This window comes from Atta colombica, unplaced genomic scaffold, assembly GCF_001594045.1.
Source record: "Atta colombica isolate Treedump-2 unplaced genomic scaffold, Acol1.0 scaffold65, whole genome shotgun sequence".
Classification (NCBI taxonomy): Eukaryota; Metazoa; Arthropoda; class Insecta; order Hymenoptera; family Formicidae; genus Atta; species Atta colombica.
This window is the reverse complement of record NW_017259556.1, coordinates 1,005,975-1,023,897: the sequence shown is the minus strand read 5'-3', so window position 1 is coordinate 1,023,897 and position 17,923 is coordinate 1,005,975. Positions and strand designations below refer to the sequence as shown.

The window sequence follows — 17,923 nt, the reverse complement described above, 5'->3', positions numbered from 1 at the left end:
AACCGTGTTTTCTATGGTAGGTCTAGTGCATGCATATCAACAGATTCCAGTTCGCGAATCAGTCCCGAAAACTACAATCATTACATCGTTCGGACTTTTCGAATTTTCTTATATGACATGAACTTCGTAACGCAGCACAAACTTTTCAAAGATTTATGGATCGGGCAGGACTTGACTTCTGTTTTACTTATTGGGACTACAAATTAGTTCGGTTTCTCTAAAGATGGCGCCAGCTATTGTGAATGATTCATAGTGACAGCTGATTTTGGCGGTTTCAGAGAGGTTAATCATCTCTGCTAATAATATTCAGTTTATATCGCTTTGAGTTTTATACAAAAACTTTGATTTTTACTGTGTTTGAAATGTCGAATTTTGTGTTAATCAAGCAACATTTGCGGGAGGTTTTGATTTTCTGCTTTAATTGGTAGAAAAGTGCGGCTGAAGCCTATCGAATGCTTGTCGAAGTTTATGGTGACACTGCTCCAACTGATAAATCATGTAGGGAATAAATCATGTATGGTTTCGACGTTTGGATGGAAATTTCAGTGTTGAAGACAAGCCTCGCTCTGGATAGCCAAAAAAATTCGAAGACAAAGAATTAGAGGCATTATTCGAAGAAGAACAGAGTCAAACGCAAGAGGAGCTTGCAGAATCATTGGGAGTACTCAACAAGCTGTTTTTGTACGATTGAGAGCCATGAGAATGATTCAAAAACAAGGAAATTGGGTGTCTTATGAACTGAAGAGACTCGAGAGACGTTGAAAGGCGATTTTTCACTTGCGAACAGTTGATTCAAAGACAACAGAGAAAAAGTTTTTTGCATCGGATTGTGACTGGAGATGAGAAGTGGATATTCTACGACAACTTCAAGAAGAAAAAATACTATACGCTAAACCCGGTCAATCGTTGCCATCGACCTCAACATCAACACCATAATCGAACATTCATGATTCGAAGAAAGCTCTGTATCTGATGGGACCAAAAGAATCTTGTTTACTATAAGCTGTTGAAACCTGGTGATTCCATTATGGGCGATCGGTATCGGCTACAATTGATTCGTTTGAGCCGTGCATTGCGAGAAAAACGGCCGGAATACGAGCAAAGACATGATAAAGTTCTTCTTCACGACAACACTCGGCCTCATGTCGCTAAAGTCAAGTAAAAAAATATTTGGAAACGCTCAAATGGAATGTTTTACCACATCCGCCGTATTCCGGACATTGCTCCTTTTGATTGATGACTGGTTCCGAAGGATGCAGCATGATTTGGCAAGTCACCGGTTCATTTCTTTCGCAGAAATCGAAAATTGGCTCCAAAATTGGATCGCCTCCAAAGACGAGTCCTTTTTCGAGATGGAATTCGAAAATTACCTGAGAGATGGGAAAAAGTAATAGGCAGTGATGGACAATACTTTAATTGATCTGTTCATTCATTTTGAAATAAATGCATTTTTGAACACAAAAAAACCGAACTAATTTGTACTTCCAATATATTGATGACATTTTAATCGCTTCGCAAGACGAAACACAGCATAAGGAGTCTAAAAATATTGTTTAACAGACTTCAACAGCATGACATAGCAATTCGAATAAATGTGTTCGGATAAACTTTCTGGGACATACAATCAGCGCTGAAGAATCAAATTTTTATCGAAAAAGTCCAAGCTATCCCTGAATTTCAGGAACCAGCTAATCAAAGGACTCAACGGTTCTTTCATGTACTTGAGCATTCTTAGGAATGCTCAATTTCTATAACCGATTTCTCAAAGATCTCGCAAGCGCCATTGCTAAATGCAATTTCGGGACGTAAACACAATGCGAAAATAGAATGGACTCCTGAGCTCAAACAATCTTTTCAACAAATTAAGGATCTCGCTTCAAGCCACCTCACTCGCATTTCCAGACAGCAAGGCAACACTTTTGTTGCAAACAGACGCCTCAGACAAAGCAATCATGCGGTATTGCAACAGCAACGGATTTTTCAACCATTCAGTTTCTTTTCAAGGAAGCTCACGCCTATGCAAATAAAGTATAGTATATATGATAGAGAATTATTAGTTATCAAACATTTCCGATATATGCTAGAGGGACGAAACTTTCATGTTATCGCGGATCATAAATCCCTCGTATACGCATTCAAGAGGAAATCGGATCAAATGTCGCCAAGATAAACCCGTTAACTACTCTTCATTTCGAATTTCACAACCGATGTATGTCATGTTTCAGGCGCTGAAAACATTGTAGTAGATGCATTATCTCGCGTCACTATCGTGATGCCAACTTCTAGTTTTGATATGCAAAAGATTGCAGAAGCTCAAGTCTCGGACGATGAATTGCAACTGAACAACTGAAGCAATCTATATCAATGTCTTTGAAGCTTAAAAAGTTTATCTTATCGGAAACAGCATCCAATATTTACTGTGACACTTCAGAAGAAGAGATCAGACCATACATTTTTGGATCATTACGAAGACGAGTTTTTGACATAGTACATCAAATGTCTCACCCAAGAGGCAGAGCAACTCACCGGCAAATTACGCAAAAATTTGTGTGGCCCTCCATGGCTAAAGACATTAGACTAAAGAGTGGGCTCGCACTTGTCTAGCATGCCAGCAATCTAAAATTCGGCATAATATCAGTATCAGATACTCGTTTCGAGCATGTATCATCGGTCCTCTACCTCCATTCAAAGATTTCAGCTATTTAACAATGATTGACCGATTTACTCATTGGCTAGCCGAAAGCTATTCCATACAGGATTGTACTGTAGACACAGTGATATTTTTTAGTCACTGGATAGCCGGATTTGGAGCTCCACGTCTGACATCACAACTGATCAAGATTTGAAGCTGTTCGACGCATTAACCAAATTTGTCGGTTCTAAACGTTGTCGGACAACTGTATACCATCCAGAATTTAATAGCATCATCGAACGATGGCATCGCTCTTTGAAAACTGCATTAATGTGCCACTATGAAACTCAATGGACTGATACACTGTCAGTAGTATTGTTCGGACTAAGAACTTTTTTCAAAGATCTAGGTACTTCTTTCTTTAGCGGAATTAGTTTATGGCATTACGCTCAAAATACCGGATGAGTTTTTCTCCTCTGAAGAAATGTCGAGTGACCTACGAATTTTAGTCAAGAATTTCCGCATAATTACGCAAAAGTTACGGCCTAGATCAATCTCTCATCATATTAGACCTAAGTTATTTTTCCAAAAAAGATTTATATAATGCTCTCACATCTTCCTCAAAGTAAAAGGTAATAGGCATCCCCTGGACTAATTGTACACCGGATCGCATAAAGTATTAGAGCACATTTTAGATAAAGCATCTTTGCAACATTTTTGCTACAAAAGTCGACGGTAGATGCATTAACACCACTGTCAATAGATTTAAGCCCGCTTATTTAACAATTCAAGATTCAGAAATTACTCCGTCCATTGCATCTCCGTCTTTAACTAACATTCCAGTGCAATGTGAATCAAAGACATGTCCTGGACCAGCAACCAAGCGAAAGATTGTTAGATTTAAGGATTAATTCGCGCAATATTACATTAAGCGATAAATAAGTTTCTGTTTATTTCATTTAATTTTATTTTCTGTTATTTTTGTTCTAGCAATAATTTAATCAGTGTTTCTTTCCTTAACTTTTACATTTGAGAAGAGAATACTGTGACATTGCAAGCATTAGTTGCAGTGCTCGAGTCAGTTCTTTTTTTTCTGATTTTCCTTTCCTCTCTCTCTCTCTCCTCTCTCTCTCTCTCTCTCTCTCTCTCTCTCTCTCTGATGTCATGGCATTCTGCGTGTGGACCTTTTTTAAGTCTCAGCGATTTTAAGTTAATGCTCGATAAGATTAATCTTCCCTTTATGTTCATTGCGAGATCGACATCGGTTATTGCTCATGTCATTAGGAAACTGCTTGTGTCATCAGATAAATGCTTATATTGTAGATTTTCTTAGTTTTTCGTATCCTAATAATGCGATCCAACCCGTCAAATACATGCAATCACGTCTCTACTTTTGTAATCTGTACGTTGTAAACAATTATTTGAGTTTGTATTAAACCTTATGAGTCAGAATTAATGAGTAACATTTATTTGCAAATTTTAACCGCCAATTCTTCGCTGTCAGTCATCGATAGCGCTCAGACACACTCAGCGCCACAGCAGCCACAATATAGTCTCATGCTGCCGCGCATTACTGCCCTCTGATAAAGTGGATGTAAACTACATAGCAACATCCATTTTTCAAGGCTGGAGATGATAAAGCGATATTTGGTACATCCACTTTGTCAGAGGACAGCAGTGCGCGGCAGCATTTTGCGGTTACAGGTTTTGGGCCGTCATGTCCTCTCTTAGGTTTCTCTTTGTTATAACACACAAGCATAACCTGAAATTTAAATTTTAGACTTTCTGTGCAATCCCAGCATGTTTGACATGCTGGGATTGCACAGAAAGTCTTTAATGTGTCACCCTCAACGTCATGTCACATTCAAGGAACCGGTTTTTCCTCCTGAGTAGATAAAATAGGAATCTGAATGTTCCACCTAGCACCCAATAAAGGCACTCAAAAAGAATCAGAACGTTTTCTGGGTATCTGAGTGCATCCTGATGAGGAATTTGAAATTATATTTCTACCATGAACTTTATATCATGCTAGATAGTAGAGTGCCTTTTATAATTTCCCGGGAAGTTTTCGAACGTATTTTTATTACACTCTTTAATATTACTCCGTCAGTGCTGAGACGTGTATTCATCTTAATTTATTGTATACATGACATTTCATCGTTCACTGACGCTATCATCACACGTAAGCTGATTAGTTCTTTCGTTTTTCATTGTTTGTTCTATGCGTAGAATAGAATAAGCTCGATATATATAATTAGTTAAAATACATACAAAGTAAATTAAGAAACAGAGAGAGAGAGAGAGAGAGAGAGAGAGAGAGAGAGAGAGAGATAATTATGTCTTAATATCTTTTATTTAACATTATTGATTTTCTTGTTTATTTTTCTCTAAATTTTATGTCATGAACTAAAGGTCTATTCTTTAATGGCTGAATTGTTACACACCCATGTACATTTGTTGTATTTAAAATGAAAGATATTATATTTGAAATTTGACGAAAATGAGATAGAAAATTTTAATACATTCTGATGTAACAATAAAGAATAGGTCTCAAAACAAGCTTTTTGTTATAGAAAATGTTGGCATTGGAGCGTATACCTGATCAAATTGGATACTTGATATTAACTGAGGATGGTGCTGTATTAACAGTAAGAGACAATTTCTAGTGATGTTCTTCTTTTCATTGTAACAACAAATAGAATCTTCTGTTATTCTGTCTTTGTTTGTATTACAGTCTGGAGGAGATTTAGAAAATGACGAAAGAGTGGCAAATATTATCAGTAGTTTAGTAACACTGACGAGTAAAGTTGATCCTAAGGCATTTCCATTGCACGATCCTTTTGAAAAGATATCAATCAAATATAAGGATCATTGTTATGTCGTGTGTCTCTCCAATAAGAAGATTTATGTAGTGAAGAGAAAACTGCCACCTCAGATTACAGCAATCGTGGAACAGCAATCTATCATCGATCTTTAGATACAATAATAAACCTAATAAAGCCTATAAAACAATAAATGTATTCTTTGTAAATTTTGATATCTGACACAAATTCAATTTCTTTGATTATTGCAAGAGATTTATTGATTATTGCAATCTCTATTCACTGTTATGTATCTTTAAAAATATATGTATTTTAAGAATGAAATCAGTGCAATGTAATTATAAGAAATATTAGCTGCAGAAAAAGCAGCTCTTTGTAATTGTAAATTTTTTAAATAATTGATTTATATATAGAGAAAAATAAAAATTACACAATTTGAACCAGTGGAGGAACTTGAATTGATTTTATACATTTAGATTCAGGGAAGAATTATAGAAGCAAGAAAAATTATTTTCGTAATCTGTTATATTTACAAATATATATTACATATCGTACATACATTTTGAGAAAGATAAAATACTAAGTATCACTATCGGTATTAGAACTATCATAATTGACCAGAGATATACTTGAACTATTAATTTTGGAGATAATAGCATTATTCGTTATTTCCTGTGTCTTTAGTGATTCTTGGCTTTGTAGTTTTAATCGATTATTCGAAGAAGACATCTTTTTTTTATTTTTAGATCGTATAATCGAAACTAACCGTTTCAATTCCACACCATCTTGCTTCCTTGCACCTAAAAAGAAAGCATTCGTGAAAGCATAAATATGTAACAGGAAAATGTGCATTTTAGTTTGCTTAAGTGCTGAATAAACACCTTTCTTATGAGTCAATAATTTTGCTAGTTTGATGTCATCCTCATGTTCATTTACTAAATTAATATCTAATCCAGTCTTTTTAAGTAATGCATGATCTTCAGCTTGCTTCTTCTGAAGTTCCTTTTTTCTATCCTGTAATATGAAACGTATATAATCAGTGAAAATACATATTAACATGTTCCATGCGTGCCAGTGATTTTCGAGCCATTTGGTATTTCGTTTATAAAAGAAACGTAATTATAAAATAATTTTTAATATAAATACATAATGATGACGTACTGATAAGTAAACCTTCCTTATAATTTTGGTAATTTTTTTAATCATAAAATATATTTAAAACAAATTTATATATAACAAATTTATATACGCGAACAAAATTACTATCATCAGTGATCTACGCGACATGATTAAATTGGAGTGGCATGGAGAATAGAATTAATAAAATTATGTTATGTTAATAAAATTAAATAATATTTAATTTATAAAGTCTGTCTTAATATTACTTATATATTATCTTTTGCACATTATTCACCGTCCAAACTCTCAATTACTCCTTTTACATCAGTTATTTTGTTTTTAAAATTAAATATACTTTATGAAAAAATTATATAATATAAAATTAAATTTGATAACTGTACCCGAAATAAGGCTCTCACTGTGCAGTTTGAACTGTAATCATCTTTCCAAATATTTTCATTTAAGGCTATTGCACTTTCCAGTGCTGAATTTCGAGATTTGGCTACTTTCTTATCTTCTATACCATGTTCTAATTTATACATTGCGTCGTCATACAATCTGCATGAGACTTCTTTTGTTTCAGGTACTACTTGCTCATTCTGTTTAGGATCCCATCGATTCTCTTGACGTCTTGCACCACTCACTATGATATAATCCAGATTCTAAAAAGACAATAAAAATATTAGCAAATATTTCAGAAGCAATAATTTATTTGCATTATCAATTGTAATTATAAAAGTAACTTACAGCAGGATCAGTTTTTATTTCAAAATGATTGTCACAGAGATGACACTTCATACGAAATTGATAGAGTGGGGTGCTATAATACATTCCAATCTTCTTTTTTTCCGCGTTATATCTAACACCCATGCCAATATGATTTCCACATCCATTGCACCATATATTGTAGGGCATCTCAAATCGTATGATTAAAATGCCCATGTGTATTTTGCGAGCTCGCTCACGCAATGCATGAGTACCTAGGAATTTATTAAGACCACCAGCATGGGGATCATAATCTGGTGGATAGTACAAATTTGTTCCCTTTCGTTCTCCCATTGTGCTATAATTTATTTAAATATAATCAATTAGAAACATAAAGATCTAGCAACATTGGTTATAAATAATTATGTATATTGAGTAATAATTATCATAAAAAAATTTGTTCTTGCTACTATTACAATTTATATGGTTCCCTTACTTAAAAAGTAGCATGAATATAAAATTGTAATATTTTAGTCATTTTCATGAATGAGTTAGATATAAAGATTATCAATCATCAAAAATAAATTAAAAATAAATTTAATTTCACAATCCATTTGTTAAATGGCACTAATATCGTACTTAAGTTTTTAAAGAAATCATAACCTCTTCTACAAGATATAAATATATAATATCTATACATCAGCCTGATATTTCATTTATTGCTGGATATTTGCCTCTTCCAACCTTTTTCATTCCATATCCACTTCCAGTCTTTGGAAAGAAGAAGTGATATTAAAATGTCATGTATGTTGACGAATACATATATTCACTGATATGTACAAAATGTTATGATCTCTTTAAAAAGACCTATATAGTTGTGTCATTTTTATAAATAAAAAAGAAAGTCTTTTACAGAGAACATTTAGAACTAAGATTGTTTTAATGAACAAAGTTTGAAAAAAACCTGTTATTTTAAATTTAGCCCTTTTAGTTGATTAAGATAAATATAAATTCTTGATGATATTTTGAGTTATTATTTTTAATAATTTATTCCTGAATTTGTCATAATTTTGTAAGACATTGAAATCATCACAACAAAAAAGGTGTAGGTTTTTTAGGATTGTAAAATGTGAATGATAAAAATAACATTTAATTATGTTTGATGAGTATATACTTTACTTCAATATTATTTGATTAGTTTAATAATTTAAATTAATAATTTTCTGTAAAGTTAAAAACAATTTTTTCTCTTTTTTGAAAAATAATTTTTCAGAATTTTTTTGTGTCACTAATTTTGAAATGAGGTATCTATACACAACAAATATTACAATAAATGTTCATTATACCTTGATTCCTTTTTAAAGCCGGAAAAAATAAAATAAAACTGGGGTTGTTAAAAACAATCTGTCCTCGAAAAGATATAAATACTTTAATAGACTCCTGTAATGTTTTTCAACAAAATAGCTTAGAATACAACACAATTGACAAGATATTTCATTAGTCACACTGAGTGCGCAATAAACGAGAGTTTCATTAGGCTAGAATCCCATGCAAGATGGAACAGATAACAGAGATGCTTTCCAATTACAATATCTCTAGATATTATCGTGCACAGGGCAACACAAGTTGCGTTCCAATTGTCCGTTATGCTGAATTCACTGGATCCAACGTACGTCGTACGTTTCTGTAACCAATCAGAAAGCAGAATTTTATTTTGTATCGATGATACGAAGCAAAATTCTGTTTTCTGATTGCAGAGCGTCATACGATGCACGTCAGATCCAGTGTGAACCCAGCATTATCGTCGACACAACACATACATCTGGAGATCAATTCTGTATCTTAATACGAGATAAAAATTACAAAAGTGAGCAAATTTACTAGTATTGACCAATGAAATTATCAATATTCTAGTAAATTCGTTACTTTTGTAATTTTCATCTCGTTTCAAGATATAGAATCCCCTATATTCAATCGAGAGCTGTGTAAAGATACGATTATATGTAGCGCGGTACGCGGTACGCAAGAACTAACTAGGTAACTATGGATCAACGATGCTGCAAACACTTTAAAGCGTTTTTTTAACTGATCAATTTGTAAAATTCTTTTTTCTAATTAGTCCTCAAATGCTCCAAAGCATTTATAACGAAACTTTGACCACAGCCTATAGGAACCGCGCAAACTTTAAATCTGTTTTCTGTGGGTGAACTAGTGTACACTTTTGGAAAAAGTGAGACAGGTATATGTTCGATATTTGTTGAAAGTGAGAAAGAGAGTGCAATCTAGTGCAGAAATAGAAAACAGATCATGTGCCACTTGCTTTCTTTCTCCTCTATTAGGATGATACAGCGAATCGTGGATTCGCTAATCACAGAATCATTCTCTTAGATCTACTTGCGAAATTTGCAAACAGATCTAAGAGAATGATTTTGTGATTGTCGATATGAGAATCCGCTTACACACGATCCGCTACATGGACTATCACCCTAATTGCATCCTCATGTGCAGCGTAATTTGCGTAAGCATAAGTTGCATTAGTCAATCAAATGTCTCAACTAAAATAAGGCATAGTTGCTGATTTAATTTGATATAATTTGATTGGTTGACGCAAGTTACGCTGCACATGAAAGCAGCCTGAGGAGGATTTATCAGTGAGGCAAGCGTAAGATTATTATAAAGCTGCCGATCCCTGATATTATGAAAGCGAATGAATTGCACGAATTCGAGCCGAGAAGCTATGGCCCGTACAAGGAGCTACCGCGAATAATTAATCTTTAACTGCCGCATGCCGTTCACTCGAATCACTTAAAGTATTGTATTCTGTTTTTGCGTAAGACTTTCACAGCGAAGTCACCGTGTCTCGTTTGCGTGTAATTATGGGTGCAATCCACTTGACGCTACAAATGTTTCGAAACTTTTGAATGACAATTGAAAGAAAGAATTTTATTAATCAATCAAAAAAATGTTTCGAAGCATTCGTAGCATCAAGAGGACCGTAGTCTACATATATGTTAAATCGCTATCTTGTATCTTGTAAATAGTACATCATAGTTTGAGTCGTTATCTTATCAATTTCTGTATTTATGAGACCGCTTGGGTCCCCAGCTCAAAACGATACTTGTATATCACAGGACTCGTTCGGGAGATTTAACGACGTATATCTGTGATCACTTCGATGAGTGTTTTCCAACGATATATCACTTGCTAGAATCAGCGTCTAGCAGTTGATGAGTCTTTCTTGTTAGACAATTTTTCAGTATCACACAATAAATTCGACATAGTCGTTCGTTTATATGATGTTGTATCAGAAAGGAACATTAATGCATGTTTCATTAATATAGATTAACTTTAATCTCGGTTTCAACTTATTCTTCGTCTTTTTCTATAGTTCTAAAGATTAGAAAAAGAGTAAGTTGAACCGAAATTAACGTTAAACTATGTTGATGAAAATAGGCGTAAGGAAACTCCATTCAGTCCAGCCAGAACACTTATCATGGAACAAAGTTGGAATGGATTCCGAATTATTCCATTTTTCCCAGAAAACACAATAGAAATCTAAGGAATAATTAAATAATTCCGATCAGAATCCATTCCGATTTTGTTCCATGATAGATGCCCATCAGTCTTCAGATTATCAATCCGAAACTTTATCTCTAGGACAAAAAATGAAAAATTTCTCCATTAATTTTAATGATAAAAATTTTCACTTTTCACTTTCCATCCTAGGGATAAAGTTTCATGATTGATACTGAACATAGACCGATTTTGCGTTTCGAATTAAGTTTCTCAACACTCGCGACGCTTGTGAACTTTGTAGTCTAAAGTCACTAAACAAAGTAACAAAGTATTGCTATGGAAAAACTGAATTAGCATTTGGAACCAAAATGATGTTGAATAGTTCAGTAGTGCATTTCATGTAACTTCCTACACATTAAGTGCAATCCTAACCTGATTGTGTTATAACTTTATATGCGTTTGTGACTGTGTAAATAGATTTATGTAAATTTAGAACTGGTTAGAAAACGTCAAAAATGCCCGATTGCTGCATTGAGAATTGCAAAAGAGGCTTTTGTTTCCTTCGCGTGTTAACAGGCTATAGACATGAAGAATGGCATCAATTAATTGACAAAGAAACATTGTTGGAAAGAGCTATAATTTGTGAGATATAATTTTTAATCTGTGAGGTTTTATTTTTTCTTATTATATACCCAGTCTTAGATGCAAACCTATCGCAAGTTTGTTACGACAGCCAATCTGAAGCTTGCATTTTGAATTAATGCTTCATATTCACAACAAACTTGCAATCGTCTTGCTTGTGTCTAATGTGTGTAGACTAGTCTTAATATAATACAGTCATATGTAAGTTTTGAATAATCGCGCATCGTGGAGTCCAAAATAGCAGCAATTCGCGATACTTTGTTATCTAGTAACTTTATTGTAATCTTGCACATAATAAGTGCGCCATAGGAAAAGGGAGGATCCGATTGCACACATCACTCATATCAGCTTGTGTAATTTTTCACTGTTTTATCAAGAGAATATTGTATTTTTAAATTAATCAATTAGTAATGCATATGTGCAATCGGAGCCTTCCCGGGAAAAAGTATCACAAACGTAACTTAATTTCGTAAAGACGATTTTGTCTGCGATTAATTTTTCAAGAAGAAAGATTAACCGCAGACAAAATTGTCTTTACGAGGTTAAGTTACGTTTGTGATATTGGGTGCTCAGTCAGATGTCGAATCGATGTCGATTTCATTATCATTTCTAACTAGATGCATTCAGAACAAGCTCATAGAGCGCTTGTTCTAAATGCACTCACTTTTTCCTGCGTTCTCACTACGCGCAAGATTATAATAAAGTCACTAGATTTCTAAAGTATCGCAAATTCGTATTCATTTTGACGCGAAATACGACCATTTCAAATTTATGCATTTGTATTGTATTGTACTTTGAAAAATAAAACTATCAAATACGTAAATAAATATTTTTTAAATTATAATTAGTTTATTTACACTTATAACCAAAAAATATGTATAATAGTTCCTGCACACAGCAACGCTTGCCGCGCGGCAGAAATTATCGCACTAACCAATACTATGTTTTTAAGTCTTGCAAAATTTCTAGAAATGGTATAATATTATTTCCATCGCACGACAAAAGTTGGATTAAGTTCAACTTTTGTCGCGTAATAGAAATTATATATCTATTACTTCCGAGCAAGCGAGATGTTGATTAGTTATTGCGCCAACTTCTGTCGCGCGACAAATGTCGCCACTTCTGTAGGAGCCATAAATGCTTAATTTTTGTATTATTTAGTTTAATACAAGTTTATTTATTGTAGAAGTTTAGTGCATGAAAGTGCACGAATAGACAAGTATAACTTAAAAGATGAATCATCACTACGCTTGAAATTATGTATTAGGTGAACAACTTTGCATCCGTCGTTTTCCTATAGATGGCTTTAGCGGTAAGTGGTGGTCGAAATAAATAGACGTCATACAATAAACTTGGGCATCTGTCAACATAACCCCATAGAAACATTAGTCGATTTGTGTCTGCATCATAAAGTTATTCTCGATTGAAAATGTCAATTTACGAGCCAAATTCTCGTCATTTGCGGGAGGTTTTAATTTTTTGCTTCAATATGAAGAAATCTGCGGCTAAGGCTCATCGAATGCTCTCAAATACTTATGGTGAGGCCGCTATTAGTGAAAGAATGTGTCGTGAGCGGTTTCAACGCTTCAAGAACGGTGATTTTGATGTCGAAGATCGGCATAGCGGTGGAAGAGAGAAAGTTTTCGAAGATGCAGAAATGGAGGCATTACTTGAGCAAGACTCATGTCAAAATTAAGAAGAATTGGCACGATCATTAGGAATGACTCAACAAGTCATTTCAAAACGTCTCAAAGCCATGGGAATGATTCAGAAGCAAGGAAATTGGGTGCCGTACGAATTGAAGCCGAGAGATGTTGAAGCTGGCGTTTGTGAACAGCTGCTTGAAAGGCAAAGACGGAAGGGATTTCTGCATCGCATGACTGGGGACGAAAAATGGGTTCATTACGATAATCCCAAGCGCAGAAAATCATGGGGAGTTCCCGGCCATGCTTCCATGTCGACGGCCAAACCGAATATTCACGGCTCCCAGATCATGCTCTGTATTTGGTGGGACCAGCTCGGCGTAGTGTATTATGAATTGTTAAAACCGCCTGAAACAATCACAGGCGATCGGTATCGAACGCAATTGATGCGTTTGAGTCAAGCATTGAAAGACAAACGGCCGCAATACAACGAGAGACACGATAAAGTGATTTTGCAGCATGACAATACTCGACCCCATGTTGCGAAAGGGGTCAAGACATACTTGGAAACGTTGAAAGGGGAAGTCCTATCCCACCCGTCGTATTCTCTAGACGTTGCTCCCTCTGACTATCCCTTGTTTCGATCAATGGCATACGGCCTGGCTGACCAGCACTTCCGGGCTTATGAAGAAGTAAAAAATTGGTTCGATTCGTGGATAGCCTCAAAAGATAACCAGTTTTTTCGACGCGGGATTCGTTCGCTACCCGAAAGATGAGAGAAAGTAGTGGCCAGCGATGGACAATACTTTGAATCAAATGTATAACCAGTTTTTTTACAATAAAGCCTCGAATTTCGGAAAAAAAACGGCGGAAGCAAAGTTGTACACCTAATATTTGCTTCGATACAATAGACAAGCGGGAAAAGACCAGAAGAGGAATTGTGTAGATGTAGATGGCGTAGGTACTGTTTTTATATCTGATGTCAAACTCGAGATTATACGCATGCGGTATTTCGTATTGAGTCAAATTTGAGATCATGGAGAATAGAGACTAAGAGATCGAACTTATATGAACAAGACCATCAAAAAATGTTGCCAAAAGAAATGAGGCTGGATTGGGCACATTATCGGACTAGAGAGTTTCACAGGGAGAGAATGGCAAATTGCATTACGTGACCTGGTCTCCTCTGATTGGACCTGGTCGTCAAGTTCCATTCAGCCATGGTGCGGGTATGCCATTTAGGTAAGATGACTGCAAAAATAGTACGCCTGTCATTTTATGCTGCAATTTTCTTCTCAATTTTACAATTGATAAGATCTTTGTAAATGATACATCCCTGCTTAAAAAAATCGAAAGAATTCGATAGAGATTTAAGGTCTATCTGTTTATCTTATCGCTTCCATCTTGTTTTTGTTCCATATTTTCATGATGAATATTGACATTTGACAATTTTATCTGACCAATCAAAAAATGCTTCGAAACATTCGTAGCAGCAAGTGGACCGTAGTCAGGCATAGCCTTCATCTGAAAATTGATATCCAACCTGTAGCGTCAATTTTGATTTTATGAGTGATTTATATGTATTCATGGAATTTTTGACATCATCGTCATCAAGTGACGATGACGAATTAATATTGATAGAACATAAAAAAAAGACAGAACGAAAATAAAAAATTACATTGAAGAAGTCATGCGAAAAATGTCCAATGAAACAGTGAGGTTAAATTAAAACTATAGTAATATAATATTTAATATTATAATATAATATTATAATATTTAATATTTAAGTTTTTATTATGTATTTACATTATATATTTACTCATACTATTCGAAAAGGAAGCCATCGCAATAAAATCGGAGTAAACGTGACCGTTTGTATCCCAAAAAAGCATAAAGAAGAAAGAGCTTAAAAATTAAAGAGTTTTACAGGAAGAGAGTGGCAAACTACATCATGTGACTCGTCTCCTTTGATTGGGCATCAAAGCTCCAAAGGCATTGGACAAGCTCCAAAGAGATTGGAGAAAACTGGTCACCCCGTGACATCCTGATTGGATGTGATGCAATCACGTGATATAATTTGCCATTCTCTCTCTGTGCTTTCTAGTGAAAATCAGTCACCTCAAACCGGATTGATTTCTCGAAAATCATAAATGATGCAAACAGTCGAAAATGACAAAACTATTATTCAAATATTGGATGCGACCATGATATCGACCAGTATTATAAATCGGTAATAAGGTTCACATTTGGTGAATCTTGTGTTCGCCTGATGAAACATACACTGCCGGTGGTATTAACAATGTACAACGCTTTTGATATGCATCAGTGCACGTTGGTATTTCCAATCGCTATAAATTCGTCTCTGTACTAAATCTTCAGGATAGAAGCGTGCCGACTATTCATAGAAGGGATTTTTAATCCTTGAACGAAAAAAATTTTAATTTCGCATCTCTTACATATGTAAATAAAAGTTATTGAATTTTAATAAACGAAATTGAAAATTTAAACAAGTTAATTTAGTGAATTTTGTGTTACATAATGTTTATTTTGTAATATCTTATAAAATTACAAAGTTATATTTCTTTATGCAAATTTTCTTTATGCTCATTTTTACCGAACATAATTACTAGTATATATCAAAATCTTTATAATTAGCAATTGTAGAAACTTTTAATAAATTCAATCTCTTTCTCACATTATTAATTTAAAATATAATTTAACAAAAAACGAGCTATAAAGGCTTCCACCACTCTCGCCAATTTTATCGGCGGTCTTTTTTGTAAGTATACTCACCCATAAAACAAATGAACTACTAATAAATTTAATATCCCGTTTTGCAGGTAAATATTGTAAGTATTGTATCTTTAATTAATTTTTTTATTTTTATGTCTAATTATTTTAACGTATTAGGAGTACAAATAAGTTTTCGTCGTTTTTTATTAAAAATTAAGCATTTATTGTGAAAGAACAGTACATAACGTTTTATTCAAAGTAATGGCCATTGCTAGCCACTACTTTTTCCCATCTTTCTGATAGCATGTGGATACTGCGGAAGAACGCTTCATCTTTTGAGACTATCCAATCACCGATACAATTTTTGGTATCTTTCTCTTCATATGATATGAAGTATTGCTCAGACAGGCCATGCGTCATCATTCGGAACAAGTAGTAGTCGGAAGGAGAAATGTCTGGAGAATACGGCGGGTGGGGTAGAACTTCCCATTTGAGTTTTCTAAGTAGATTTTGACCGGCGTCGCAACATGTGGTCGAGCATTATTATGCAGGAGAATAATTTTGTCATGCCTGGAGTAATAGTGGGCGCGTTTTTCCTTGAGTGCTCGGCTCAATCTCAGCAATTGTGTTCGGTAGAAAACCCCAGTAATGATCTCGTTCGATTTGAGCAACTCATAATACACGACACCAAGCTGATTCCACCAAATACACAACATGAGTTTTTTTCTATGAATATTCAGCTTGGCTATCGATATTCAAGCAAGCCAAGTGGCCCCATGATTTCCTCTTCTTTGGATTATCATAGTGGATCCATTTTTCATCACCAGTGACTATACGATGCAAAAAAACCCTTTCGTTTATGCCTGGCAAGCAGTATTTCACATGTGAAAAATCGGCGTTCAATGTTTCTTCAGTTCATATGGAACCCAATTCTCTTTGAATCATTCCCTTTTGAATCATTCCCAATGATTTCAAACGATATGAAATTGTTTGTTGAGTCACTCCTAATGTAAGAGCAAGTTCTTTATGCATTTGGCACGAATCTTCATCCAATAATGCTTCTAATTCCGTGTCTTCGTACATTTTCGGTTCCGCTACGTTCTTTGTCTTCGACGTCAAATTCACCGTTCTTAAACTTTTGAAATCACTCACGACAATTTCTCTCACTTAAGGCAGCATCACTATATGCTTCTACAAGTAATCTATGAGCCTCAGCTGCAGATTTCTTCAAATTAAAGAAGTAAAAATTCCCGCAAATGACGCTTATTCGGCTCAAAACTCGACATTTTTGTACAAAAAAAAATATATGATGCTGATACAAAATCGCTAATATTTTAAGATTATGATGTTGCCAGATGTTTAATCTTACGATATGTCGTTTTACATCAAACAATTTTAACTATAGTTTATTAGTGGCGCCATCTTTTGCAAACGGCGGAAATTTATTTGTACTCCCAATATTTTGCTAATAAAATTGCAATAACTTTTTAAATATTATTCTTTATTGTATTATTCTTTATACAATTCGATATTACAATTATAATACAATTATTATTTACAATACAATATATAATTATCAGTGCTACTCAAAATATAATAAAAATGATAATATAGAAGCATAAATTTTAGTAATGCAGGATTATGAAAACGTAGAAAATATTAGGTATACAACTTTGCTTCCGCCGTTTTCTTTCCGAAATTCGAGACTTTATTGTAAAAAACTGGTTATACATTTATTCAAAGTATTGTCCATCGCTGGCCATTACTTTCTCCCATCTTTCGGGTAGCGTACGAATCCCGCGTCGAAAAAACTGATCATCTTTTGAGGCTATCCACGAATCGATCCAATTTTTTACTTCTATAAGACCGGAAGTGCTGGTCAGCCAGGCCGTGTGCCATTGATCGAAACAAGTGACAGTCAGAGGGAGCAACGTCTGGAGAATACGGCGGGTGGGGTAGGACTTCCCATTTCAACGTTTCCAAGTATGTCTTGACCACTTTCGCAACATGGGGTCGAGCATTGTCATGCTGCAAAATCACTTTATCGTGTCTCTCGTTGTATTGCGGCCGTTTGTCTTTCAATGCTCGACTCAAACGCACCAATTGCGTTC

At 34.6% G+C, this 17,923-nt stretch overlaps 2 protein-coding genes across 3 annotated transcripts; one reads left to right on the top strand and one right to left on the bottom strand.

The window, feature by feature from the left end:
- Positions 1 to 4,482: 4,482 nt before the first annotated feature.
- Positions 4,483 to 5,778, top strand: LOC108692202 (ragulator complex protein LAMTOR4 homolog). 2 transcript variants are annotated; one of them, XM_018200361.1, is made up of 3 exons: positions 4,483 to 4,814; positions 5,206 to 5,280; positions 5,367 to 5,778. In XM_018200361.1, the coding sequence occupies exons 1-3, from the start codon at positions 4,779 to 4,781 to the stop codon at positions 5,607 to 5,609; spliced, it is 354 nt and encodes a 117-aa protein (XP_018055850.1). In that variant the 5' UTR covers positions 4,483 to 4,778; the 3' UTR covers positions 5,610 to 5,778. The 2 variants fall into 2 exon arrangements, with proteins under 2 accessions (XP_018055850.1, XP_018055851.1); XM_018200362.1 differs by lacking the exon at positions 4,483 to 4,814 and adding an exon at positions 4,863 to 4,906.
- A 183-nt stretch (positions 5,779 to 5,961) lies between these two features.
- LOC108692201 (coiled-coil domain-containing protein 130 homolog) lies at positions 5,962 to 8,811 on the bottom strand. The gene is made up of 5 exons (XM_018200360.1): positions 8,625 to 8,811; positions 7,321 to 7,636; positions 6,975 to 7,235; positions 6,336 to 6,468; positions 5,962 to 6,254 (listed from the first exon to the last, which is right to left on the bottom strand). The coding sequence occupies exons 2-5, from the start codon at positions 7,630 to 7,632 to the stop codon at positions 6,034 to 6,036; spliced, it is 927 nt and encodes a 308-aa protein (XP_018055849.1). The 5' UTR covers positions 7,633 to 7,636; positions 8,625 to 8,811; the 3' UTR covers positions 5,962 to 6,033.
- Between the last annotated feature and the right edge of the window lie 9,112 nt (positions 8,812 to 17,923).